The 24954-nt window shown below is 52.6% G+C and overlaps 2 protein-coding genes across 4 annotated transcripts; both read left to right on the top strand.

The window, feature by feature from the left end:
- The first annotated feature begins 2817 nt into the window (after positions 1-2817).
- KLK6 (kallikrein related peptidase 6) lies at positions 2818-11397 on the top strand. 3 transcript variants are annotated; one of them, XM_070772243.1, is made up of 7 exons: positions 2818-2944; positions 3608-3779; positions 4135-4182; positions 4820-4976; positions 7796-8043; positions 9483-9619; positions 10745-11397. In XM_070772243.1, exons 3-7 carry the CDS (start codon positions 4137-4139, stop codon positions 10895-10897), a joined length of 741 nt encoding a protein of 246 aa, XP_070628344.1. In that variant the 5' UTR covers positions 2818-2944; positions 3608-3779; positions 4135-4136; the 3' UTR covers positions 10898-11397. The 3 variants fall into 3 exon arrangements, with proteins under 3 accessions (XP_070628344.1, XP_070628343.1, XP_070628342.1); XM_070772242.1 differs by having other exon boundaries at positions 2819-2944; positions 3628-3779; positions 4808-4976; XM_070772241.1 differs by having other exon boundaries at positions 2819-2944; positions 4808-4976.
- Positions 11398-14328: 2931 nt separating this feature from the next.
- KLK5 (kallikrein related peptidase 5) lies at positions 14329-24262 on the top strand. The gene is made up of 6 exons (XM_019978438.2): positions 14329-14540; positions 14836-14919; positions 17422-17683; positions 19116-19372; positions 19561-19694; positions 23760-24262. The coding sequence occupies exons 2-6, from the start codon at positions 14847-14849 to the stop codon at positions 23913-23915; spliced, it is 882 nt and encodes a 293-aa protein (XP_019833997.1). The 5' UTR covers positions 14329-14540; positions 14836-14846; the 3' UTR covers positions 23916-24262.
- The last annotated feature ends 692 nt before the right edge of the window (positions 24263-24954 follow it).

Genomic DNA, 24954 nt, shown 5'->3' with positions numbered 1-24954 from the left:
CTGTTAGAGCTTCTTGTACTCCCCACTGCCGACCACCTCCCTCCTTTCCTAAGGGGCTCTCTGCAGCTCCTCAAAAATCCACCCATCCCATAAGGTAGTAAGGTGGATCCAGAGGTGGCGCCCAAGAGATGGGTCATGTCCACCGCCATGTTGGAAGTTGAGTTCCAGTTCAGGCTCCATCATTTTCTGGGTGTTCGAGGTTGAGCAACTAAATTCCCTTCTCTGAGCCTCAGTTTTCTTTTCTGTAAAACAGGAGTGGGTGTAATGAAATCATTTAATCACTTGGTCAACATTTCCTAAGGCTTCCTCTGGGCCAAGTCCTGTGCTGCTACTTGGGACACAGGGATGAATCAGCCCTAGGGTCTGCCCTCAAGGAGCTCATGGTCCAAGTGTGGGAAATGGACCCAGATGGTGACATGAAAGAGCCACCTGCTGTAGGAACTTTGATGAGAGTGACTAACCCACCTGCAAGGGGCTGGAAGTTGGGTGGTGTTCAGGGATGCCTTCCTGAAAGAGGTAATGATGAAGCAATGACAAGTTGTTGCCAGCAGGAGGTGGGAAGAGCATTGTGGGAGAGGGGAATAGCATAAGCGAAGGCTTAGAGGTTAGAAGACATGTAATGAATGGTTCATGAAAACTAGTCTCCATGGCTGGAGTCCTAGAAGACAAGTGGAGCAGAGCTGCTCGGGGCAATAAGGCAGCCACTCACCTTGGTGGCTCTGCACTTATGAAATGTGGCAAGTTCCAATTGAGGGGTGCCATAGCATAAAAGGGGTGTCCCTGGTGGCTCAAAGGGTAAAGAATCCACCTGCCAATACAGGACACCCAGGTTTGATCCCTGAGTCAGGAAGATCCCCTGGAGGAGGGCATAGTAACCCACTCCAGGGTTCTTGCCTGGAGAATCCCACGGACAGAGAAGCCTAGTGGGCTACAGTCCATGGGGTTGCAAAGAGTCGGACATGACTGAAGCAACTTAGCACGTGCGTATGTGTAAAAGACACGTGGGATTCAAACACTTATTACGCGAAAAATAAGAAAGCGAACCGCCTCCTTAAAATTGTATTTTGATGTCACATTGAAATCATATTGTTTTGGATGCATTGAGCTAAATGCATTAAATGAATATTTTAAATGATATTTTAATGAATTAAATTGAATATTTTACTTAAAATATTAAATATTTTAATTTAATTAATGGGTTTTTACTTAAAATGAATTTTTTACTTAAAAAAAATTGTGGTGGCTGCTAGAAAATTTAAAAGTGCACATGTCCCTGGCATTATATTTCTATTGGCCGGAGCTGCCCTGAATGCTGAAGGGCTGGGACTTTGTCCGGGTGATGCTGAGGGACCCAGGCCAGGGGTGTGAGCAGGACAGAGGCAGGATCAGCTCTGGACACAGGGAGATGCCTCTGAGGTCACGTGAAGGATACAGAGAAAGGGAAGAATTTGTGATAATGGTCCAGATGGGAGAGAAACAGGTTTGACCTGGGATGAGGGACATGGGGACAGAGAGAGGGGATCACACAGAGAGAGGAGGTGGGGGGACAGTGCTTGGGGATCAGTGGCTGTGAGCAGTCCAGCCTGATATCTGGGAGGGTGGGGGGTCCTGAGAAGAAGATGCTGAGTTCAGTGGGGAGGTGAATGAGAAGGGCTGGGGGAGGCTAGAGGTGGGGGTGGGAGGAGCTTCCTGGAGAGCATGCTTGAGTGCTCCGTTGCTTTCCACCCTGACCGACTCTTTGAGACCCTATGGACTGTAGCTCTCCAGGCTCCTCTATCCATGGGGATTCTCCAGGCAAGAGAGAGCATTTCAAATGCCAAATCGGTTTTCATCCCAGGGGTGACGGGGCCCGAGCAAAGGTGGTGACAATTCGATTTAATGCAAGAATTAAATGTTAACCTGTACTGCCAGGCCCAGGCTAGTTGCTGAGGTAGACATTATTCATATCAGTTGGACTTATTACCCAATGACTTTCCCAAAAGCTTCCATTTCCATCCCACCTCTCCCATCTGATCACCACACCCATTTCCCAACACGCGGCCACACACACCCTCAGGGCTCCAGCTCATCACCAGTCAGTTGCTTCCCCACCTGGGCCAGATCCTTGAACTACCCCCCATTCTCCTCCTGATCGCAAGCTCAAGTTCAAAGACACGTCTTCAAATCTTCCCTGGACACCTCCATGGCTTCCTGAATCCCCATTACTTACCACGTTCTCACGTGGCTCCCCAATCTTCCTGCATCCCTGCCTATTTCCACGGCCCATGCTTATTCCCATATACATGTGAATCTTCAAGTCTTGAAGTCCCCCTGGTCCCACTAGCTCCCCTGGGGCTCCCACCTCCATGTCGCCCCTTCTCCAGGAGTTAACACCCCTCTGTGCATACACACGCTTCTCCTGGCAACGCAGGGGACGCTAGGAGAGGTAAGAAGAGAGATTTAGCGTGTCAGTGGAAACACAGAAAATTGAGGGGGAAAGACAGAGATACAGAGAAAAAGATAAACAGGCAAAGGATGCTGAGACAGAAGCAGACAGACAAGAGATGGAGGCACCGCCACCACAGCCAAGGAGAGAGATGGGACAGACAGAGACATGGAAGAGGGGGACCAGGAGGGTCAAGAGCCCTGGTATCCGGCCAGAGGTGGATGGACAATCAAAGCACAGTCAGAGAGGGACAAAGGGAAGTTATTGATGAAGCCGCCCGTCCGCCTGCCCGGAAGAGAGCTTGAGAAATGGAGGTGCCAGGAGCATGGCACAGGGTGCTGGGGGCGGACAAAGCCCGATTGTTCAAAGGCCTTTTCCCCATAGCGCCTGGCTCTGCACCTCAGCCTGGGGCCGGGGTGGGGACCGGCTTGGTGACACATGCTCTCTTGCTGGTTGGCTTGCTCTGTCTTGCGGGGACACGGAGGCTCTTGAACACCCACAGAGGCAACTTAAGGGCAGGTGGGTGAATCACCCCAACCCCACTGAACCCTTGCCGCCTGGTGGCCCGTGCCCCGGGGCACTGATGGCCTGCAGGCCCCAGAGCGCTCACAGGAGTGGTGGGAGGCCCGAAGGCCGGGGGTACTGCGTGCTTGCCAGGGACACAGGCCTTCTGGGGTCCTCCCAACCTGTCGTGCTCGAGGACCTAGAAGTCTAGGAACTGAGGACAAGCTCCCGCCCTTCCTGCCTTTAGATCCAGGTGTAAAGACTTCCGGCCCCTTTCTCCCTGGAGGTCCAGAATTCTCAGCCCCCAGCCCCTCCTCCCTCAGACCCGGGGGTCCAGACCCCCAGCCCCTCCTTCCTTGACCTGGGAGTTGGGGAGTCGCCCCCCTGGTGCACTCAGGCACCTGCACCCCCTCCCTTGAACCGGGGATCAGGGGTCAGCAGGAGCAGTGCGGTGGGGGTGGGAGGAATGCGTGTGGGAGGCCCGGAGGAGGAAGGGGCGGGGCCGCCTCCTGCTCCAGGGGCCCGGGGTGGCAGGGGTTAAAAGGAAGCATGGGAGCATGTGAGGACAGGACGGGCCTCTTCCAGGCAGGCCAGGGTGCTGGGGTGTCTGTCCGCCAGGCCCTGGGCGCCCACATTCTCTGCTTTCGGCCCTCTATCTCTGCCTGCCTCTGCTTTCAGCGTGCCTTCTCTCTGCCCAGCTCCCTGCTCTTCTGACTCTCTCGTCTCCCTGTCCATCCATCCGCTCGGGACACCTCCTGTCCCTGCCCCAACCCAAGAACCGGCCCATCCCACCCCCCGCACCCCCGCAGCCGGCCCCAGCAGAAGCCCCAGGTGTGGAGGCGAGTGACAGGTAAGCTCAGAGCCAAGGGGAGGGGGAGAAACCCCAGGGCAAGGGAAGAGCTTCAGGGGCCCTCCATCCTGTTACTGAGCAGGCGAACCAGAGCCAAGAGGAGAAACAGAACAAGTGTAGAAACATAAGGAGAAGTGCAGGGTAAGCAGCAGGTCCTGGGGCCTCGCTGGCATCCCCGCCTTCGTGGGACCCTCAGATGGAAGGCATGGGTTGGGAAGATAAGGAACCAGGAGGCTAAATGGGAAGGACGGAAGCCAAGGATCAGGAGAGCATGCCAGCCGGGGAGGATGGGGAGGGAGGAGCCTGGGCGAACCCTGAGGCTGGGACTAATGCAGGATTTGGCTTCCCTTCTCAGGAATGGCCGTGAAGATGCTGGTCATAGCACTGGTTCTGGTCGCTGCAGGTGGGCAAAAGGGTGGTGGTGTGAGGGAGTCAGCTTGGGCGGGGGGTGGGGGGTGGTTGATGGGGAAGAGATTGGAATTGGGAAAATGGACACATACGGGTATGCTGGGGAGGGGGTTTAGAATGAGGAAGCTATTGGGGAGTTTAAGTTAGGGATGAGGGATGCAGGTGGGGAAGGGGTGGGAGGTGGGCTTCAAGATGGGGAAGAGGTTGAGGTTGGTTTGGGACATGGGGAAACTGGTAGGAGGTGGGTTTAAAGATGGGCTTCCCAGGTGGCCGCTAGTGGTAGAGAACCTGCCTGCCAATGCAGGAGACATAAGAGACACAGCTTTGGTCCCTGGGTCAGGAAGACCCCCTGGAAGAGGGCGGGGCAACCCACTCCAGTATTCTCGCCTGGAGAATCCCAAGGACAGAGGAGCCTGGTGTGCTATATAGTCCATGGGGTTGCAAAGAGTCAGACAGGACTGAAGTGGCTTAGCAGGCACGCATAGGTTTAAAGACAGGAGAGTTTAAGGATGGGTTTGGCTCTGGCGTTAGGGATGGGGATGAAGTTGATGATCAAGGCAGCAATGGGGTTCAGCTTGGGGGGGTGTAGCCGACACCTCCAGACCTCCCCTCTCACTCAGACCCTCCCTCAGCCCAAGCGGAGGAGAAGGACAAGGTACTCCACGGTGGCCCCTGTGAGCAGACGTCTCACCCCTACCAAGCTGCCCTCTACACGGCGGGCCACCTGCTCTGCGGAGGCGTCCTCATTCACCCGCTGTGGGTCCTCACCGCTGCCCACTGCAAAAAACCGTGAGTGTCCCCGCTGCCGCTAGGCCCTGCGGGTTTCGTGCAGAACTGCATGGCTCCCACGTCGTAACGCCGTCTGATAACCAGGCTCAACTGGCCAGTATTTAATTGAGTACCGTATCCGTGCCAGGCAGTGTTTGGGGCCCTGGGGGGTGCAGAGCAGTGAGGAAAACAAGCAAAACTGCTGCTTTAATAAACCGACCTTCTACATGGGGAAGGAGGATCTTACCGGGCCCTGTAGGGAAGAGTGGATTTAACTCCAAGTGCAGGGGGAAGCCGCGTAGGGTTTTCATCAGCGAAGCAGCAAGTTCCGGTTTACGTTTTTAAGAGCACTCTGGAAAGGGCTTCCCAGGTGGCGCTAGTGGTAAAGAACCCCCCTGCCAGTGCAGGAGATGTAAGAGACATGGGTTCGACCCCTGGCTCGGAAACATCCCCTGGAGAAGGAAATGTAAACCCATTCCAGCATTCATTCCTGGAGAATCCCATGGACGGAGGAGCCTGGAGGGCTACAGTCTGTGGACTCGCAAGAGTCAGACACGACTTAGCAACTAAACAACCACAGGTCCAGGACGAATCCTCAGGGCGCTAATAACCAGTAGCTGGAGTAACAACAGCCTCCATTTTTTTTCAGTGCTAAGTATGGGCCATGTGTCTAGTTAGGCACCTGGAATCCCTCACAGTGAAAGAAAGTGAAGTCGTTCAGTCGTGTCCGACTCTTTGCGACCCCATGGACTGTAGCCTACCAGGCTCCTCTGTCCACGGAATTTAGTTTTCCAGGCAAGAATACTGGAGTGGGTTGCCATTTCCTTCTCCAGGGGATCTTCCCGACCCAGGGATCACACCTGGGTCTCCCACATTGCCGCCAGACGCTTTACCATCTAAGCCATCAGGGAAGCCCAGTAACAGATTTTTTAGACCCATTTTGCAGATGTCGAAGCTGAAGCTCAGAGAAGTAACAAGTGATAAACCAAGAGGTGTCATGCCCCAGTGGCGTCAGGGGAAGACCTCAGTAGAGGTCTCCCCTTGCAGGGTCAAGGACTCAAGGACCTTGACCTTGAGTGGTCTCCCCCAAACACAGGGAAACCTGGCATCACTCTCACCATCCTCATTCATTCATTCAGTGCACATTGACCAAGGGTGCCCATGAATGGTAGATTTGAGCTGGGGACTCAGCAAAGACCTAGCGAGCTGCCCAGAGTCTCTGCCCTTTGGAACGCAGGAGTAGACAGGCACCGGAAGACAGCTGTTGAATCCTTGGAGGGGGCAGGTGGGGGTGGGGATGGGGGGTGGAGGGGAGAAATATATAATCACAAATTACTCTAAGTCCAATGAAAGGGAAAAACAGGGGTGGCTCCATGAGAGAAAAGAGCAGAAGTACCTGCTTTAGACTGAAGACAGTATCAGGAAGGACTTTCTGATGAGATGAAATTTAAGCTGAGGCCCGGAAAATGAATGAGAAAGGGGAACCAAATGAAGAAGCAGGCTGAGCATCCAGGGCAGAGGAAATAGAAGGCCCAAAGACCCGAGGTGGCAACAGTCTGAAGAGTTCTAAGGAAAATGGTTCACTGAGGGTCAGAGAATAGTGGGATTAGGCACGTGAGCTTTATTCCGAGGGTAATAGGGAACTACAGAAAGTTTCTGAGCAAGGGAGCAACACTTTGATCCATTTCACAAATATTTATTCAATGTCTGTCATAGGCCAGACACTGGTCTAGGTGCTAAGGAGGATATATCTGACTAAAACAAAAATCTCATCTTTTTTTAAAGTAATATATATTTTTTATTTTTGGCCATACTGAGTCCTCATTGCTGCGCAAGTGAGAGCTACTTTCTAGCTGCTGTGGGAAGGCTTCTCACTGATACCATTTCTGTTGTTGCAGAGCACAGGCTGTAGCGTGTGAGGGCTTCAGATGCTTCAGATGTTAGTTGTGGCTATGGGCTCAGTAGTTGTGGTGCATGGGCTTGGTTGCCCCACAGCATGTAGGATCTTTCCAGACCAGGGATTGAACCCGTGTCCCCTGCACTGGCAGATGAATTGTTAACCACTGGACCACCAGGGAAGTCTGAATATTTGCACTGTGATTGAGTTTCCAGGGAAGGCCGCACTGAGAAGGTGACATGTGAAGGAGGTGAGGGAGTGAGGCATGCAGGTATCTGGGAGAAAGAGCTGCTGGCAGGTGGAACAACCAGTGCAAAGGTCCTGGGGTGAAAGGATGACTATTGTGTTCAAGGAAAGGCCGGGAAGCCTGTGTGGCTGGAGCAGAAAGAGAAGGAGAGTGGGACACGGCTGACGGATAATGGGGACAGATTGTGCAGAGCTTTATGGACCACAGTGGGAATTTTGGCTTTTACTCTGAGCAAGATGGGAGTCATGGGAGGGTGCTGAGCACAGGAAGTACACGGCTGGCTTGTATTGTTAAAATAGCCCTGGCTGCTTTGTAGAAGACAGAGAGGACTAAAGGTAGAAACCAGGAGTCCAGTGAGGCTGCAGTCCAGGTAAGAGATTACTGTGGCTCAGACCAAGATGGTAGCAATGGGGGAGGAGAGAAGTGGTCAGATTCTGGATATGCTTCGGAGAGACAAAAGGATTTCTGGACAGCTTGGATATGAAGCAACACATAAAGGGTCGCGAATAGCCTCCGGGGTTATTCTGAAAGGATGGAGTTGTCATTTGCTGAGCTGGGAAGCCCACGAGGCAAGCGGCAGGCCAGATGTTTCATGGTGCACCAGGTTACCCCATCTCCCACCGTAGGCGCCCCTCCCCGGAGTCTCCGCTGCAGTCCAAAGGGCTTCAGGCGAGACCCCGCCCTTTCCTTTCCCAGGAATCTGCAGGTCTTCCTGGGGAAGCACAACCTTCAGCAAAGGGAGTTTTTCCAGGAGGAGAGCTCTGTCATCCGGACCGTGGCCCACCCGGGCTACAATGCCGCCACCCACGACCAGGACATCATGCTGCTGCGTCTGTCACGGCCGCCCAGGCTCTCCGACCACATCCAGCCTCTGGCCCTGGAAAGAGACTGCTCAGCCAACCACACCAGCTGCCACATCCTAGGCTGGGGCAAGATGGCAGATGGTCAGTAAGGGGAGAATGATGCGGTGACCCGTCATCACTGGGTGATGGGTCATGGTGGGGGGAGGTGGTTCACGGTGAGAGTCAGTGGGAGAGTGAATTAGTGGGTGAAAGTTCAATGGGGAGGGAGGGCAAATACGAGAGCTGGGCTAAAAGTGAACAGCCAGAGAAGAGCGCAGACCAACAGCTGGTTGAAACGGAGTTGTGGGACATGACATGAAGGGTCAATGAACAGGGAAGGTCACTGCGGAGATATCAATCAGGAAGGGGGCCAATTGTCAAAAAGGACTGATCAGGATGATCAAGAAAGGATAAACAGAGGAGGGACTAATGGAAGAAGAGAGATCAATAAAGCAGGGAAGCCAGCTGAAGGATGTGGATCAAGAAAGCGAACAGTGTAGAGAAAGCTGATGGTGGAGGAACCAATTGAGAAGAGTCAAAGGTCAAGAGGGGTCAGTAGATAAAGGACTAGAGGCAAAAAGAAACCCAATAGATCAGCAGGAACCATGGAGGGTGGGCCTGTGAGTGAAGAGCCAAAAAAGAAGGGGGAATCAATAGGGGAACACGAGGCCATTTAGGAAACAACCAATGAGGGAGCACAGCTTTGGATGAAGGGCCAATAGGGAGGGAGAACCAATGAGGAAAGAAGGGACCAGTTAGGAAAGGCACACAGTCAAGTGGTGACCAATCAGGATGGGCCAATGGGAAAACAGGTCCAGTGAAGGAGGACGGGATATAACAGAGGAGCGACTAATAGAGGAAGAGAATACTGAAGAAGGTGGGACCAGTGGAAAAGTGACAAGTGGAGGCAGGACCTAAGAGAAAGGAAAAACCAATAGGAAATGAAGACTGAACTGTAGTGCTGGAGAAGACTCTTAAAAATACCTTGGGCTGCAAGGAGATCAAACCAGTCAATTCTAAAGGCAATCAATCCTGAACATTCATTGGAAGGACTGATGCTGAAGCTGAAGCTCCCATACTTTCGCCACCTGATGCGAAGAACTGACTCACTGAAAAAGACCCTGATGCTGGGAAAGGCTGAAGGCAGGAGAAGAAGGGGACGACAGAGGATGAGATGGTTGGATGGCATCTCTAGCTCAATGCACATGAGTTTGAGCATGCTCCGGGAGTTGGTGATGGACAGGGAAGCCTGGCGTGCTGCAGTCTATGGGGTTGCAAATAGTCAGACATGACTGAGCGACTAACCTGACTAAGAGAAGGGGTAATTAATGAGGAAGACAGGCCAATGGGAGGGAAGAGTGATGGGAAGAAGGACCAATCAGGAGTCAGTTAGTGGAAGTGGGTGTTGAGAATGAGTGACAAACAGGAATAATGGAACCAGTGGGAAATAGGAATCATTAGGGGAGGGAGGATTTATAGATGTTGGAGGATCAGTGAGAAGGGTGGACTGTGAAGTGATCATGGCCCATCTCTCTTTGCAGGTGAATACCCCGACACCATCCAGTGTGCGTACGTCCACCTGGTGTCCCGTGAGAAGTGTGATCATGCCTACCCTGGCCAGATCACCCAAAATATGGTGTGTGCCGGGGATGAGAAGCATGGGAAGGACTCCTGCCAGGTGAGGACGCCGGGACCCATCGGCTACACAGCCAAGGAGGTAGACAGGCAGGAAGAGACAGACACATAGCCCAAATGGAAGGGACAGACACACATAGAGTCAGGTTGGGTGAGAATCAGAGTCATGGAAAGAGAGAGAGATTCAATTCCATACACAGAAACACAGACAGGGACAGGCAGAGACAAAGAGCCAATTAGCAGAGACAGGAAGTGCAGAGACAAGGATGGAGATGAAGAGATCAAGAACCAGAGAGATACAGTCAGGAGGCAGATGGTGCCAGGAGACTGTCCCTCCTCTAACAGAGCCCCCACCGTCCTGCTTGGAAATAGCCAAGCTGTGCAGAAGGGAGACCCTAGCCAGGGAGCAAAGGGGCCCCGTCCTCTCTCCCAAATACCTTTAACTTGGGTTCCTGCCACGTCGTCCATTGGATCTCTCCTTCCGGTGCCCAAACTGACCCCTCTGCATTGGAGGATCTGCAGAGACCAGCCAAGAGGGAGAAGGAGACAAAGCTAGAGAAAGGTGATGCCCAGTGAGTTGGATGCAAGGAAAGGGCAGGAAGAGAAGCCGCATTTCTGAGACTGTCCGTCCTCCCTTTAGAGATGTCTGTGTTTCTGAGTCTCCCTCAGTCTCTATTCCCCTGACTGTGGCTTTGTGTCTGTCTCTCTTTCTTTGTATATGAGTCATTCTCTCCATCTGAGTATCTTCACCCCCTCTCTACATGTCTCTCTGTGTCTCCTTCTGTCTGTTTTTCTTTTTTTTTTTAGAGTAGGTTTTTAAAGTTATTTATTTGTTTATGGTTGCCCTGGGTCTTCGTTGGGGCTTTCTCTAGTTGCGGTGAGCGGGGGCTGCTCTCTCGTTGTGGATGGGCTTTTTATTGCGGTGGCTTCTCTCATGGTGGAGCACGGACTCTGGGCACGCGGGCTTCAGGAGTGGCGGCACGCAGGCTCACTAGTGGCAGCAGAGCCTTAGCGGCTCCGTGGCACATGGACTCCTGCCAGAACAGGGATCGCACCCACCTCCCCTGCACAGGCAGATTCCCGGTCCACTGCACCCCAGGGAAGTCGCCGTCTCTTTTTCTTTCTCCTGTGGGTCTGTGTCTGACTCTCTCCCCCTCTTCACCCACAGGGCGACTCCGGGGGTCCACTGGTATGTGGCGACCGCCTCCGAGGCCTCGTGTCCTGGGGTAACGTCCCCTGCGGCTCCAAGGAGAAGCCAGGCGTCTACACTGACATCTGCAGATACAGTCACTGGATCCAAAGAGTCATTCAGGCCAACTGATCCTGACCTGTGACCTCCACCTCTTGACCTCTTCCCCTCCTCCTGCCCACACCCGACCCTAATGCTTAATAAAAAGCCGTGACACCACAGTGCAGACCCTTCCTGATTCTACCCCAGCCCCACCCTCTCATCGCTAGGTGTGATGGTGGACACGGGCTAAGGTCTTACCCCTGCCGCTAACAGAATACACACAATTCCCTTCCAGTGATCTCTTCCTCCCTTGATGACCCCATGGGCTCAATTTCTTCCTACAGAGAAGTGGTCTCTTGTCTGGCCAGAGTCGAGCTGGGGGGTCCCAGCTCCCCTACTTGCTAGCCATGTACCCACAGGGACTGCCCTCCTTCACTGTGTAGGTTTTCTCCTCTGTAAAAATGAAGATAAGAATCATACATGCCTCATAAGGCAGTGGCTGTGGTGGGGGAGATTGAAGGTTGTAAAAGTGTGAAACACAAGCAACAGTGCCTGGCACACCCACGTGAACAATAAAAGAGTGAATTTTATTATTTGTGGTGCTTTTTGCTTTTATTCCTCATCTGCCTCTCTGAGGCTCGGATATCCTTAGTCCTCTTTCACAACCCAACTTGATCTTCCTCCCCCTCAGGGAAGATGCCCTTGATTCCTCCACCTTGTACCAGCCCTGCCCGAAGGTGGATTTCTTCACTAAACTCCCCTTGTAGCAGCATCAGCAGGGAGATGAGAGGGCTGGGAGGCCACTGTGAGTGGGTAAGACTAATGGGAGAGTAGAGGGGAGGAGAGCGCAGGGACCAGATCCCAAAGGACCCCAGACCCCAGGTTGGGAGTCTGGGGCTTCTCCTGAGGTAGCGGGGAGCCATGGAAAGAGTGTGAGTACGAGCAGCTCTGGGACCAGGTGCAGGATGGGCCAGAAGGGAGAGATGATGCGGGGTGAGCAGGGGCTGGGGCTGGGAGGGCTGGAGAAGAGAGGCTGAATTTGAGTACACCATATGGAGGTGCTTGGGTCAGGAGCATTCTCAGGATGCTAATGACCTGTAGAAAAATCTGCAGGTGGAGAGGGGCGGTGAGAACTTCCGATGTATCCTCGACATGGTAAATTATCCAGGATGGTGGGGGCTAGGGTTTGAGGCTGGAGAAGTGGGTGATGGGGCTGGGAATGTAGGTCAGTGGAAGATGGTGCTGGGTCCTGAGTGCCAGGCCGAAGAACTTGACCTTGATCCTGAGGGCCTTGAGAAAAGGACAGACAGGATCGGAGGCAGATATGTGAAAGATCGCGCTGCAGTCCAGTTGAGGAGAGAGGAGGGGGATGGGCAGGGAAGTGGAGAGACCAGAGACGCAGCCCCCAAATGAGGGGAGCAGACAGAACCGGGTAAAGACCCAGGCTTGCATGTGCCTGCTGGGCTTCTTCCACCCACATGCACTGCGCACGACCCCACGTTGATGTTCACGCCCTGTCCTCAGAAAGACCTTCCTCACTTAGTCCCACTGCACGAGCTCTGAGAGACAAAAGGCCATCTAAGCCAGCAATCCTCCCGGGAAGCTGAACGGAGCAGTAAGCGGGTCCCCAGAGAAAGGGAGACGAGGGTCCAACATGGGGAGCTGAAGTTTGGAGCAGAAGTAAGAATCAGAGGGAGGGTCAGAGACCACGGTCCATTTGCTTCACCAACATGAATGGCAACCTTAGTTTTGCCCTGCAGAGTAGAATGATGTCAGAAATCATCACAGAGTGTCCATTCCAGACTGTCTCTAGATCCTAAAGATCTTTAGAGCTGAGAAAAAAACACACTTAGATGTCTCAAGAACCAAAGGAAGGTGAAATTTTATCAAGGCAAAATTTGAAATTAGCACAACATGGTAAATCAACTCTACTTCAATAATAAATTAAAATGCAAAAAAGAAGTCCCCACAAACCAAAGCAAACAAAAAAAACCCTTTCTGGAATTTGGAATTAAAAAAGGTGAGTGAGCTAAGCTTAAGAGACTAAGAAAGAAGTAGCATGCAGGGTTTGTCACATTAATGCATGAAATATTCATTGCAATAGGCAAAATAAGCCTCAGACTCTTATGTTTTGACTTTTTTTTTTTTTCCCTACACACTAAAACCAACCTCGGGGCTCTAAATCCTCCCAGTCAACGGGTTCTGGATTATAGAGGTGAACAAGACAGCTCAGGTTTTGCCCTCAAGGAATGTGAGCTCTGCAAAAGCAGCATCTCCAGATGTCCTTGTCTGTTTTTGTTCACAGAGAGACCTGAGTTGGCACACAGTAGGTGCTCAGAAAGTAGGTGTCGGATGAGTCCTTGGCTCTTACATCCTAGCAGAGACAGAGACTTGGAGACACAGTTAAAGGCAGATGCAGAGAGCTGGGGGGCAGACCGAAAGAAGAGCCTGGATGGTAAGAGGTCAGGAGAGGCAGCCCCGGATGGCCCGGAACCAGGGAGGGAGTAGGCACCCTTTGGGTCCCCACCCAGTGCCCCATTTTCTGAGGGGCCAGGAGCCACCCACCCCTTCTCCCAGCCTCTTGGCTTCCTTCCCCATTGGCAGGTGGCCCTGCCCAACTCTCGCCCACACCTGGCTGTGCACGGCAGTCTGTGGAAGTCACCTGCGGGGGCCCCTAGACCAGATCCCTGCCCCTTTCTGCCCCCAAAGCACCAGGTCCTGGATGTGGGTCAGGAGGAGGTGTTGAGGGGGTCCCTCGGCAACGTAGCCAGAGTCTTCCTGGCCCCAAATGGACAGCAAGGGAGACAGAGGGTCAGAGACATGTGGAGATGCATGCACTCAATGACAGAGAGAGGCGGGGGGGGGAAGGAGGAAGAAGGGGAAGAAGAAGATGAAGAAGATGCAGAGACAGAAATAGAGAGAGGAGACAGGGAAGGGTAGGGTCAGAAAAGAGAGAGGTAACAGAAAAGATACAGAAAGAGACCCAGGGTGTGGAGAAAGAGAGGTTAATTGAGAAGCACAGAAACACACAAAACGGCATGAACAAATTTTGGAGGTGATGGATACATTTGTTATCCTGGTTGGGGTGGTGGTTGGATGAATGCGAGTCAGAACGCATCACGTTGTACATATTGAACATGAGCATTTTATTGTAGCTCAGTCATACCTCAATAAAGCTGTACGAAATAAAGCAGAAAGAGACACCGGTTGGGCGCCTTAATACTGAAAGAGACTCAGAAAGATTCCAAGGCCAGCGGAACACAGAGACAAGCCTAGAGCAGAGGGAGGCGGGCAGGGGAAGCCGAACGAGATAAGGCACAGGGAAGACGGAAAACCGAGCCCAGCGCGCCTCCGAGCGGGCGAGGCGCTGGGATTGAGGCTCGGGGAGGCCCCGGGGCCAGAACTCTGGAGACCCCTCCCCATCCCGGGGCCAGGGAGGCAGGGAGTGGCTTTCGGGACTGGGTGGGGGGATGCTTTGGGGGCGGAGGTGGGGGGAAGGCCGGAGGAGTGGTTGCTAAAGCCCTGTAGGGCGCCTCACTACCCGGGAATGCGCCCCGGGGATCATTGGGTGGTTATAACCCAGGCCGGTGCCGGGAGCCGAGGAGGAGGAGGAGGAGGAGGTGGCTGCTGCAGGACCGCGGCGGCGGCGGCGGCGGCGGCGGCGGCGGCGGCCTGAGAGTCTGCGGCTGAGCCGGGAGCCGGGTCCCCACCCGCCACCTGGGGGTCGCGGCAGGTGAGCCCTGGGGAGGGGCGAAGGGACGGAGAGACGGCTCCGCGTGGGGTCTGGTCTGGGAAGGATGCGTCCGGGTCCTCTCTCCATCCCATGTCCATCCTCGCTCGGAGACCGGAGACTGGAGGATGCTCCGAAGTCTAGAATTTCCCCCTAGCCTCAACTCAGCACTCTGGGTGGACCACGTGCTCATGGCCCCTCTCTGCTCTGAGCCACAGGGTGTGGAAGGAGATGGGGGTGGGATAAGTGGTCCCAGAATCACCCGCCCACCCTCTTCTCCCCCACCCACCTCCATCAGGTGCAAAGACCATGGCCGCAGCAGGAGCCCCCTGGTCCTGGATGGTCCATGCCCTAATCGCAGCCCTGATTCTGGGGGCGAAAGGTAACCAGGACCTCAGTGTGTGCACACAAGCCAACCGTGCTGGGGAGCGGGGAGGAGGGCCAGGGAGCTGTCAGGGACTCTGTGATCCAGGGGGACCCCGTGTGACCAGTTATGGCCACCAGGGTCGGGTGACTGTGAACCTGCATTTGTGATTTTGTGTGGCGGTGGGACAGCTATGTATGTGAGCGTGTGTGTGTGTTTGTGTGAGTGTAAGTGTGTGTGTGGTGCCTTTTCCCATATCAAGTGACTATCTGTGACAGATGGGACTACCCTTTGAGACTGTACATGTGATTGTGTAACTGAGTGTGTGTGCATCCAAGATGATGTGTGTGTCTCAATGATTGTGTGGGTGGCTGTGTGTGTGCTGTGAGTGCTACTGTGTGCCTGGCTGTGTGTGGCTGTTTGGCTGTGTGTATGGATGCCAGCTGGTTTCTGTCCCTGCATCACAGGATTGTGTCTGACAAAAGTGCTCGGCGCCGTGAAAATGTGTGGCTAGGTGCCTTCACGTAGCAATCTGTGATTGTGTGATTGTGGCTGGGTGCGAGGTTATGGGTGGTTATGGGTGGCTCTCTTTGTGAGAGCTACATGTATTGCTCACTGGTTTGACAGCAAGGAGATCAAACCAATCGATCTTAAGGGAAATCAACCCTGAAACACTCATTGGAAGGACTGATGCTGAAGCTGAAGCTCCAGTATTTTGGTCACCTGATGCGAAGAGCCAACTCATTGGAAAAGACACTGATGCTGGGAAAGATTGAGGGCAGGAGGAGAAGGGGATGACAGAGGACGAGATGGCTGGATGGCATCACTGATGCAATGGACATGAACTTGGGCAAACTTCAGGAGAGGGTGAGAGACAGGGAGGCCTGGCATGCTGCAGCCCATAGGGTCGCAGAGAGTCAGACATGATTGAGTGACTGAACAACAACAACTTTGTGTGACTGATTAAGGCTCTATGTATGGGTGACTGTATGTGGCCGTGTGTTTGTAGGATCTAGCTCCCTGACCATGGATCGAACCTGGGCCCCCTGCATCGGGAGCTTGGAGTCTTAGCCACTACTGGACCACCAGGGAAGTCCCATGACTGCGTGTTTGTAGGGGTTGTATGAGTGAGCACGCAGTGGTGTGCGTGGAGTTCCCATCCCTCCTGCAACAGACCAAGTGTGCGGAAGAGGCCGTCATCATGAGACAGTGGCTGTGTGACAGTGAATGAGGCTAGGCGACTTGCCCTGTGTCATGCGTGGTCCACAGAGTCTATCTAACCTTGTCACTATGCTATCGTGCTGTGTGCAGAAGTGAGGGGCAGTCTCTACATGTCTGTGCACAGGTATATATATATACAGGTCACTAAGATGCTGTGTGTGGGTGAGTGAGATCATGTCAGTTCAGTCACTCAGTTGTGTCCGACTCTTTGCAATCCTGTGGACTGCATGTCCATCAAGTCGGTGACACCATCCAACCATCTCATCCTCTGTCGTCCCCTTCTCCTCCCACCTTCAATCTTTCCCAGCATCAGGATCTATTCCAATAAGTCAGTTCTTCGCAACAGGTGGCCCATGTATTGGAGCTTCAGCTTCAGCATGAATATTCAGCTCCAGTGAATATTCAGGACTGATCTCCTTTAGGATGGACTGGTTGGATCTCCTTGCAGTCCAAGGGCCTCTCAAGAGTCTTCTCCAACACCTCAGTTCAAAAGCATCGATTCTTCGGCGCTCAGCTTTCTTTATAGTCCGACTCTCACACCCATACATGCCCACTGGAGAAGTGTAAGCCTCCCCCGAGTGAATGTACTTGGGGAGCGTCTGCACCACGAGGCAGAGCTGCGTGTGGGGATGATTCGTGTCGCTGTGTGTGTGCGTGTCTGTGACAGCCGTCACAGACAGGCGATGAACCCGCGATGGGAGAACCGGTGATGGAATAAGGTATCTGGGTCCCTTCGTGCAGGTTTGTGTGAGGAAGAAGGGTGCACACTTGTGTTTTTGAATTCACAAAACAACTCTGCTCTCCACCGCCCCACTCTGATGAACCCCTTCCCCCTGCCCCAGTCTGAGCACTTTTCCTAGCTCTGTCTCTTTTCCTCAACCATACCCCTGGTCCAGACTTTATCTACACTCCGGGGTCCTTGGGCTGTGCCCCTCCACCAAGAAAGGCCCCAGCTTCTTTGGGTTTACCTCCTTGGGCCAGGTTCTACCTCCGGTCCTGGCCACAGTTCCTAGAACCCAGCTCCGGCCTCTTCCTCCAACTCAGGGCTCTTTATAGAATCACTCCTCCCCTTGACCCTGGCCTTGGCCTCGCCCAGATCGATTTCAAGCCCCACCCATATCTCAGGCCCTGCCCACACAAGCCCAGACCCGGCTCTTTAGAGGGCTTGACTTCCTCACTTTTGGAAACTAGGCCCCACCCCTTAGGGCCCTAGCCCCGCCCCTCACCCACCGACTGGCCCCCGCCCCCGGCGTTCAAGCCCCGCCCCCGAGCTCCATCCCGCCCACTTTCTGCCCCCAGACCCGGTTCTTGGAAACGATGTGGCTTCCTGCGACGACCCGTCTGCCTTCGGGCCCTCTGGGAGCACCCCGGACCTCAGGCCTGGAGCGACGGAGGACACCCGGGCGGATGAGAGCAGCAGCCGCATTGTGAATGGGACCGACTGCGAGAGGAACAGCCAGCCGTGGCAGGCTGCGCTGTTGGTGAGATTCAACAAGCTCTACTGTGGGGCCGTGCTGGTGGACCCGCAGTGGCTGCTCACGGCTGCCCACTGCCGCAAGCAGTGAGTGGGGGCTCCAAGAGGAGGGCGGGGGGAAGGGCATGGGGGGTCTGGTGAGGATGGGATGGAGTCGAGGGAGCAGGAGGTGGCAGAGTTGGGGTGGGATTTAGAATGGAGCTGGGGAGGAGAGTGGGTCGGGGATGACGTTAGACTGGGAGTGGGTTGTGGTAGGGGATGGGAGTTAGGGATGAGCTGGATTTGAGGCTAGAAATGCAAGCGCTGGATGCTTACGAATGCAAGGCAGGAGACACAGGAGACGTGGGTTCGATCCCCGGGTAGGGAAAATCCCCTGGAGGAGGAAATGGCAACCCACTGTCAGTATTCTTGCCTGGAGAATCCCACGGACAGAGGAGCCTGGAGGGCTACAGTCATGTCCAAAGGGCCGCAAAGAGCGGGATACGACTGAACACGCCTTCTTTAAAGGATTAGGCCTGGGTGAGGGCTGGTTTGGGGTCGAGAATGGGTTGAATTTGGGTTTGAGCTGATGCTTTGGAATGGAGATAGTATTAGGTTTGGCTCTGGAATTAGAGCTCTGGTGAATTAGAGCTCTGGAATTTGGCTCTGGTGAAGATTGGGATGCAGTGGAGATAAAAATGGAATTTGGATATGGTGGGGCTTGGGACTAGATGTAGGACTGAAAATGGAGTTGGGATTAGAGCTATGGGTGGGGTTGGAGATGTTCAGATTTGAGGTTGGACACGGTTAGATTGGGCTTCCCAGGTGGTACTAGTGGTAAAGAACCTGCCTGCCAATGAAGGAGACGTAAGAGACATGGGTTTGATCCCTGGGTGGGGAAGATCCCCTGGAGGAAGACATGGCAACCCACTCCAGTATTCTTGTCTGAAGAATCCCATGGACAGAGGAGCCTGGTGGGCTACAGTCCATGAAGTTGCAAATAGTTGGACACAACTGAATCGACTTAGCATGCATGGTTAGATGTGAGATTGAGGATGGCTGTATTTGGGGTTGAGAATGAATTTGTTCATGGTTTTTGTGGGGGGCTTCCATTGTGGCTCAACTGGTAAAGAATCCGCCTGCAATGTGGGAGACCTGGGTTTGATCCCTGTGTTCGGAAGACCCCCTGAAGAAGGGAAAGGCCACCCATTCCAGTATTCTGGCCTGGAGAATCTCACGGACAGGGGAGCATGTTGGGCTACAGTCCATGGGGTCGAAAAGAGTCGGACATGACTGAGCAACTTTCACTTCACTTTCTGTGGGGAAAGAATTAGAGTTGGCGCTGGGGACAGGCTGGAGACGAGTTTGCCATTGTGACCGGGGCGGGGTTAGGCAAAGGTTGGAGGCAAAGATGGTGTCGGGGATGGGTTTGAGGATGGGGGTGAAATTGGGGTTAGGGGTAGTTTTGGCATGGGAGTTGGCATTGCATATGGGGGTCGGGATCAGAGTCAGTGCGATGATCAGCACCCACCTTCCTCAGATTTTTCAGAGTCCGTCTTGGCCACCACTCGCTGTCACCCATGTATGAGTCCGGGCAGCAGCTGTTCAAGGGCATCAAATCCATCCCCCACCCTGGCTACTCCCACCCCGGCCACTCCAACGACCTCATGCTCATCAAACTGAACAAAAGGATCCGCGAGACTCCGTATGTCAGGCCCATCAACATCGCCTCCCGTTGTCCCTCTGCTGGGACCAGCTGCCTGGTGTCTGGCTGGGGAACAACCAGCAGTCCCCAGGGTGAGTGTTCGGGTCTCTCTCTCGATGCCCACCTATGTCTGCCTTCTCTCCTTCTCCGTCTCTGAACACTCTGCCTTTCCCTCGTCTCCCCGCCCCGCCCCCGCTCCCCGCCCCGCCCTGCCACCCGCCCGCCCATCTTCCTCCATCACTCACCCCCTGCCCCGCTCTGCGGTCTCTCTGTTCGACAGTTACCTTCCCCAAAGCCCTCCAGTGCCTGAACATCACGGTGCTGAGTGACGACCAGTGCAAGAAGGCCTATCCAAATCAAATAGATAACACCATGTTCTGCGCTGGGGACCAGGCGGGCAGAGACTCTTGCCAGGTAAGGCTGGAGATTTCTCCATTCATTCCAGGGGACATGGGTTTGATCCCTGATTCAGGAAAGAAACTCTCACATGCCATGGGACCACTAAGCCCACTTGCTGCGATGAAGACCCAGCAAATAATAACAGTGATAATGATGATAATAATAATAATGGTGGCTCAGTGGTAAAGAATGCGCCTGTCAGTGAGGAGACAAAAGTTTGATCCCTGGGTGGGGAAAATCCCCTGGAGAAGGAAATGGCAACCCACTCCAATACTCCTGCCTGGAGAATCCCATGGACAGAGGAGCCTGGTGGGCTACGAGCAGTAATAATATACCCTATTTAATCCCACCATTAGTACCACCATTTCAAAATGTAATTAATATGTAAGAATTAAGTGTTTTACATCCTTTGAGTCTCATAGTAAGTCTTTGAAAGCTAGTGTGGATGTTTTTCAATGGTTTTTCTTTTTCCTGTTTTTTTTTTCTTGTTTTGTTGTTTGCACCAGTGTGTCCTTTTCCACTGACAGTATATCTCAGATGGGGCTAGCCGTGTCTCAAGTGCTCAAGAACACTGTGTAGCTAGTGGCCACTGCGTCAGACAGCACTCATCTCAAGGGAGAGATCAAGCCTGTGTTATATGGACAGGGAGGGTGTGCCCTGAAAAAAGATCCCACATCTAAGGGGCCACCCTTCATACCACGTACATCACATGTGTTCAGTTGCTCAGTCGTGTCTGACTCTTCTCAACCCCATGGACTGTAGCCCACCAGGCTTCTCTGTCCATGGGATTTCCCAGACAAGAATCCCAGAGTGGGTTGCCACAACTTCCTCCAGGGGATCTTCCCCACTCAGGGATCGAACCCAGGTCACTGCATGGCAGGCAGATTCTTTACCGTCTGAGCCACCAGGGAAGCCCTGATAAACATCACAGGTTTGTCTTATTTATTTTGGCACTTTTCAGGCAAGTGTAGTCTTAAGAATCTTATCCCCACAAAATCTGTAGTAGGAATGTTTTCTGACAAATGCTCGTAAAACATCTCAAAAAAGGAAAACAGGAACTAGGGGTATTTTTTTAAAGGCAGTATTTAATAGACAAGATTGATCACAAAGTTATTGGTGTAGTAAATAAATTTTAAAAAAATCCTATGGTCAAGAAACTGCATAAACAGTGTAATTTCAGAAAGTGGTAAGGACCATGAAGAAAATAAAATGTAGTTTTATGGTAGCAAGTGATGGGGGAGCAACATACGGAAGGGTGGTTGGAAGGACCTTGAAGAGGTGACATCTGAGCAGAGATTGACACACAGGAGCCAGCCTTGCAGAAGTTAAGAGCAAGAAAAGCATGTGCAAAGGCCCTGAGGCAGGAAGGAGTTCTGCTGATTGAAAGAATTAAAAAAAAGAGCCAGCATGTTTAGGGGACAGAGGTTGAGAGTGGAAGGATGAGTGGAACCCAGTGTTCAGCAAATACTTCTTGATTCTCAGGACACAGCTTCTTTATGTTCTCATGGCCGCTTTATTTGTTGAGGATGACAGAAATTAATGTTACAGCTCAGGGCCCTTCCCTGTAGTCAGGTCTGGATGCGTGCTAAGTTGCTTCAGTCTAGTCTGACTCTTTGTGATCACATGGATTGTAGCCCGCCAGGCTTCTCTGTCCATGGGACTCTCCAGGCCGAGAATAATGGAGTGGCTTGCCATTTCCTTCTCCAGGGTATCTTCCCAACCCAGGGATCAAACCTGGATCTCTTTTGTCTCCTGCATTTGGCAGGTGGGTTTTTTACCACTAGCGCTACCTGGGAAACATCCCCTCCTTCCAAAGGAACCTTTCTCCCTCTAAAGGAATGTAAATTAACAAGCTCTCTGCTGGCAGGATGTATGTTTAGTAATACTGGTGTTTAGTAAGCTGTGGGCTCAGACAGCACTCCAGACCCATTCTGATGTCTGGGGAAAGCTCCCCTACCCCAAAAATCTTACAAATGTAACAAATGCAAAACCTTTCCAGGTCCACCAGCTTAATCTCTATTCCCAGTTAACACTGGAAGCACACACATCTGGATGGAGGGGTTTTTATGAGAAGAAAGCACATCTGATTCAGATACCAAAATCTTAAAAAAAAAAAAAGCTTTAAATTTTGTATTGGGGTGGAGCCAATTAACAATGTTGTGACAGTTTCAGGCGAACAGCAAAGGGACCCAGTCACACACATACATGTATCCGTTCTCCCCCCAAACTCCCCTCCCATCCAGGCTACCACATGACATTGAGTTCCGCATTCTCTACAATAGGTCCTTATTGGTTATCCATTTGAACTAGAGCAGCATGTACATGTCCATCCCGAACTCCCTAACTATCCGTTCCCCTTGGCACGCGTAAATTGTTCTCTAAGCCTGTGAGTCTCTTTCTGCTTTGTAAATAAGATCATGTGTATCATTTCTTTTTAGATTCCACATAAAAGAGATGTTTCTCCTTCTCTGTCTGTCTTACTTCACTCAGCATCCAGATGTCAACATCGTAAAATGCGTAGCCTTTCTGTAGCCAAGGGTAGTACCTTGGTTTTTTTTTTTTTCCTAAACCTCAAGTGGCTTTTTCATACCCGAATGCGGTCTGGGCGTGGACACTAAAAGCAAGAAGTAATAACAATCATACTAATACTATAATAATAATAGGAGCTAATTAATTGCCAGACACTCTTTTTAAGTGGTTCAGAAGCATCAGCTCAATTAACCCATTTAACCATTATTATTAACTCTGTTCTACAGACAAGGAGCCAAGGCTCAGAGCAGTTAACTCACTGCCGAGCGAAAGGAACTCTGCAGGGATATTAAACAACAGCGAACAAAAAAGGAGAGAAATTAAACCACAATAAAGTGGAAATTTAGCAATTGGGGCAGCAGAACTTTTTTTGCCTGGAAAACAGCATCTGCATTATAATATGAGAAGAAGCCAGGTCGGAGGGATTTTGCATAAACATAAACAAGAAGTGACAGGAAAAATGCAGAGTATTATTATAGGAAGGGTAATTACAGGGAGCTAAGGGAATTAAGCACAGGCAACCCAAATTAGTCCTCGAGAGCGATCCTCAATTCTGAACCCTCGGGGGACATGTGACAATGACTGAAGATGTTTTTGGTCGTCTCAATGTGTCTGGGGAGGGAGGGAGCACCTGGTGTGTAGTGGCTGGAGGGCTGCTGCTAAAGGCCTAACAATGCACAGGACAGCCGCCCACAGTGAAGAACTGTGGTCCCAGTAAGTTTCCCAGGTGGCTCAGTGGTAAAGAATCCACTTGCCAGTGCAAAAGCCACCGGGGGCACAGGTTCCATCCCTGAGTCAGGAAGCTCCCTTGGAGGAGGAAATAACAACCCACTCCAGTATTCTTGCCGGGAGAATCTCATGGACAGAGGAGCCTGGCGGGCCACAGTCCATGGGATTGCAAAGAGTCAGACACGACTACATGACTGAGCGAGCCTGCAGAATGTTAGCAGTGCCAGGCTGAAAAAGCTTCACCCAGGGGTTGACGGCTGCTCCTCTGCAAAAGTGAGGTATAGGTACAAGGCGGATTGATGTCAAGGATGGGTAAAGAGTGAGGAAGGGAAAGGAAGGCGTGTCCAGGAGGAGAAACTCAGTTGGAGGGAAGAGGGAGAAAGAAATAGAAGGAAAGACAGGCCACGAGGGAGACAGACAGAAAAGAGAGGCTTTGGGTAGAGAGGGACAAAGGGTCAGCGCGTGTTAGTCACTCAGTCGTGTCCGACTCCTTGCAACCCCATGGACTGTAGCCCACCAGCCTCCTCTGTCCATGGGGTTCTCCAGGCAAGAATACTGGAGTGGGTAGCCATTCCCTTCTCCAGGGGGTCTTCCTGATCCAGGTAATCAAACCCAGGTCTCCTGCATTGCAGTCAGATTCTATACCATCTGAGCCACCTGGGAAGCCCAGAGAGGGACAAAGGGGGTTTCTGAAGGGTGGACTTGGCGTGAAAGAGTAGTATGCTCTCCGTATGTCTCTTTACCTGTGTCTCGCCCTCTGGTGTCTTCCTCATCTGTGTGGCCCCCACCCTCTACCTCCCCGCCTCCCTCTCTCCTCCACAGGGTGATTCTGGGGGCCCCGTGGTCTGCAATGGCTCCCTGCAGGGCCTCGTGTCCTGGGGAGACTTCCCCTGCGCCCAGCCCAACAGACCTGGCGTCTACACCAACCTCTGTCGCTTCACCAAGTGGATCCAGGACACTATCAAGTGCAATTCGTGATTCACTCCTGGATCCAGCATTCTGGACTCCCCTCGTCCCCCTGATCCCCCCACAAGTCCCCGCCTGTGCAGGGACCCTGACACTCCTTCCAGACCCCAGTTCCTTCCCTAAAATGTTGAGGTTGCTCATCTCTCCAGCGCCGCCCTCCACCTGGAGTCAAGATCCCCCTCCCCGGGCAGTGGAGAGACCAGTCCTTCTGGTCGGATCCTGAAGACAGTCCCCATAACACCCAGGGCGAAGGCTGCACCTCAGTCTCCCCAGTGCTTCCTTCCTCAGGTCCAGAGTCCACCTTCTCTGCAGCTGTGACCCAGATTTGATCCCAGAAATAAAGCACCTGAGAAGCGGGCTCCGTGTGTACAGTCTTCCTTGAAAGGCCGGGTGGCCAGGAGCAGGTCACTGGCCCCTCTGCACTGCTGTTTGCTCTGTTGGGTCATCTTCGCGACTGCAGGAAACAGAGATTCCTTTGATCAGCTTTTCAGTTTATTCACAAATGCTGATCAACTGATGATTTCCTGCCAGGAATGGGTCCACATGCTGGGGATACTACAGCAGGCAGAACAGAAAAGATAGACACATTTTATACTCTAATAAGTGTGTAAGTGATATGAATAAAAGGAGAACAGAGCATGGGGGAAGAAAAGGAATGTTGGGGGAGGGGCATGTTTATACCCGATGGTCTGAAGGGTGTGGGGGAGCAGTAGCCACCCCCACCCTCGTCCCAAGGTGTCCACATCCTAATCCTGGGAATCTGTGAATATGTGACTTCGTGCGTGTGTTAGTTGCTCAGTCGTGTTCAACTCTTTGCAACCCCATGGACTGCAGCATACCAGGCTCCTCTGTCCATGAGATTCTCCAGGCAAGGATACTGGAGTGTGTTGCCATTTCCTTCTTCAGGGGTTCTTCCTGACCCAGAAATCGAACCCAGGTCTCCCACATTGGGGGCAGGTTCTTTACTGTCTGAGCCACCAGGGGAGTCCCATGACTTTACATGGCAAAGGATGTTGCAGCTGTGACTAAATTAAGGATTTTGAGAGGGAGA

The sequence above is a fragment of the Bos indicus genome, chromosome 18 (assembly GCF_029378745.1).
Source record: "Bos indicus isolate NIAB-ARS_2022 breed Sahiwal x Tharparkar chromosome 18, NIAB-ARS_B.indTharparkar_mat_pri_1.0, whole genome shotgun sequence".
NCBI classification, from domain to species: Eukaryota; Metazoa; Chordata; class Mammalia; order Artiodactyla; family Bovidae; genus Bos; species Bos indicus.
This window is presented reverse-complemented; position numbering and strand designations above follow the sequence as displayed.

Excerpts from the sequence above, each read along its gene's own strand:
- KLK6 (XM_070772242.1), top strand. The coding sequence starts at position 4,137 with ATGGCCGTGAAGATGCTGGTCATAGCACTGGTTCTGGTCGCTGCAG. Across the intron at positions 4,977-7,795 it reads GCTGCCCACTGCAAAAAACC|GAATCTGCAGGTCTTCCTGG; the intron begins GTGAGTGTCCCC and ends TTCCTTTCCCAG. Across the intron at positions 8,044-9,482 it reads CTGGGGCAAGATGGCAGATG|GTGAATACCCCGACACCATC; the intron begins GTCAGTAAGGGG and ends CTCTCTTTGCAG.
- KLK5 (XM_019978438.2), top strand. The coding sequence starts at position 14,847 with ATGGCCGCAGCAGGAGCCCCCTGGTCCTGGATGGTCCATGCCCTAATC. Across the intron at positions 14,920-17,421 it reads CCTGATTCTGGGGGCGAAAG|ACCCGGTTCTTGGAAACGAT; the intron begins GTAACCAGGACC and ends TTCTGCCCCCAG. Across the intron at positions 19,373-19,560 it reads AACAACCAGCAGTCCCCAGG|TTACCTTCCCCAAAGCCCTC; the intron begins GTGAGTGTTCGG and ends TCTGTTCGACAG.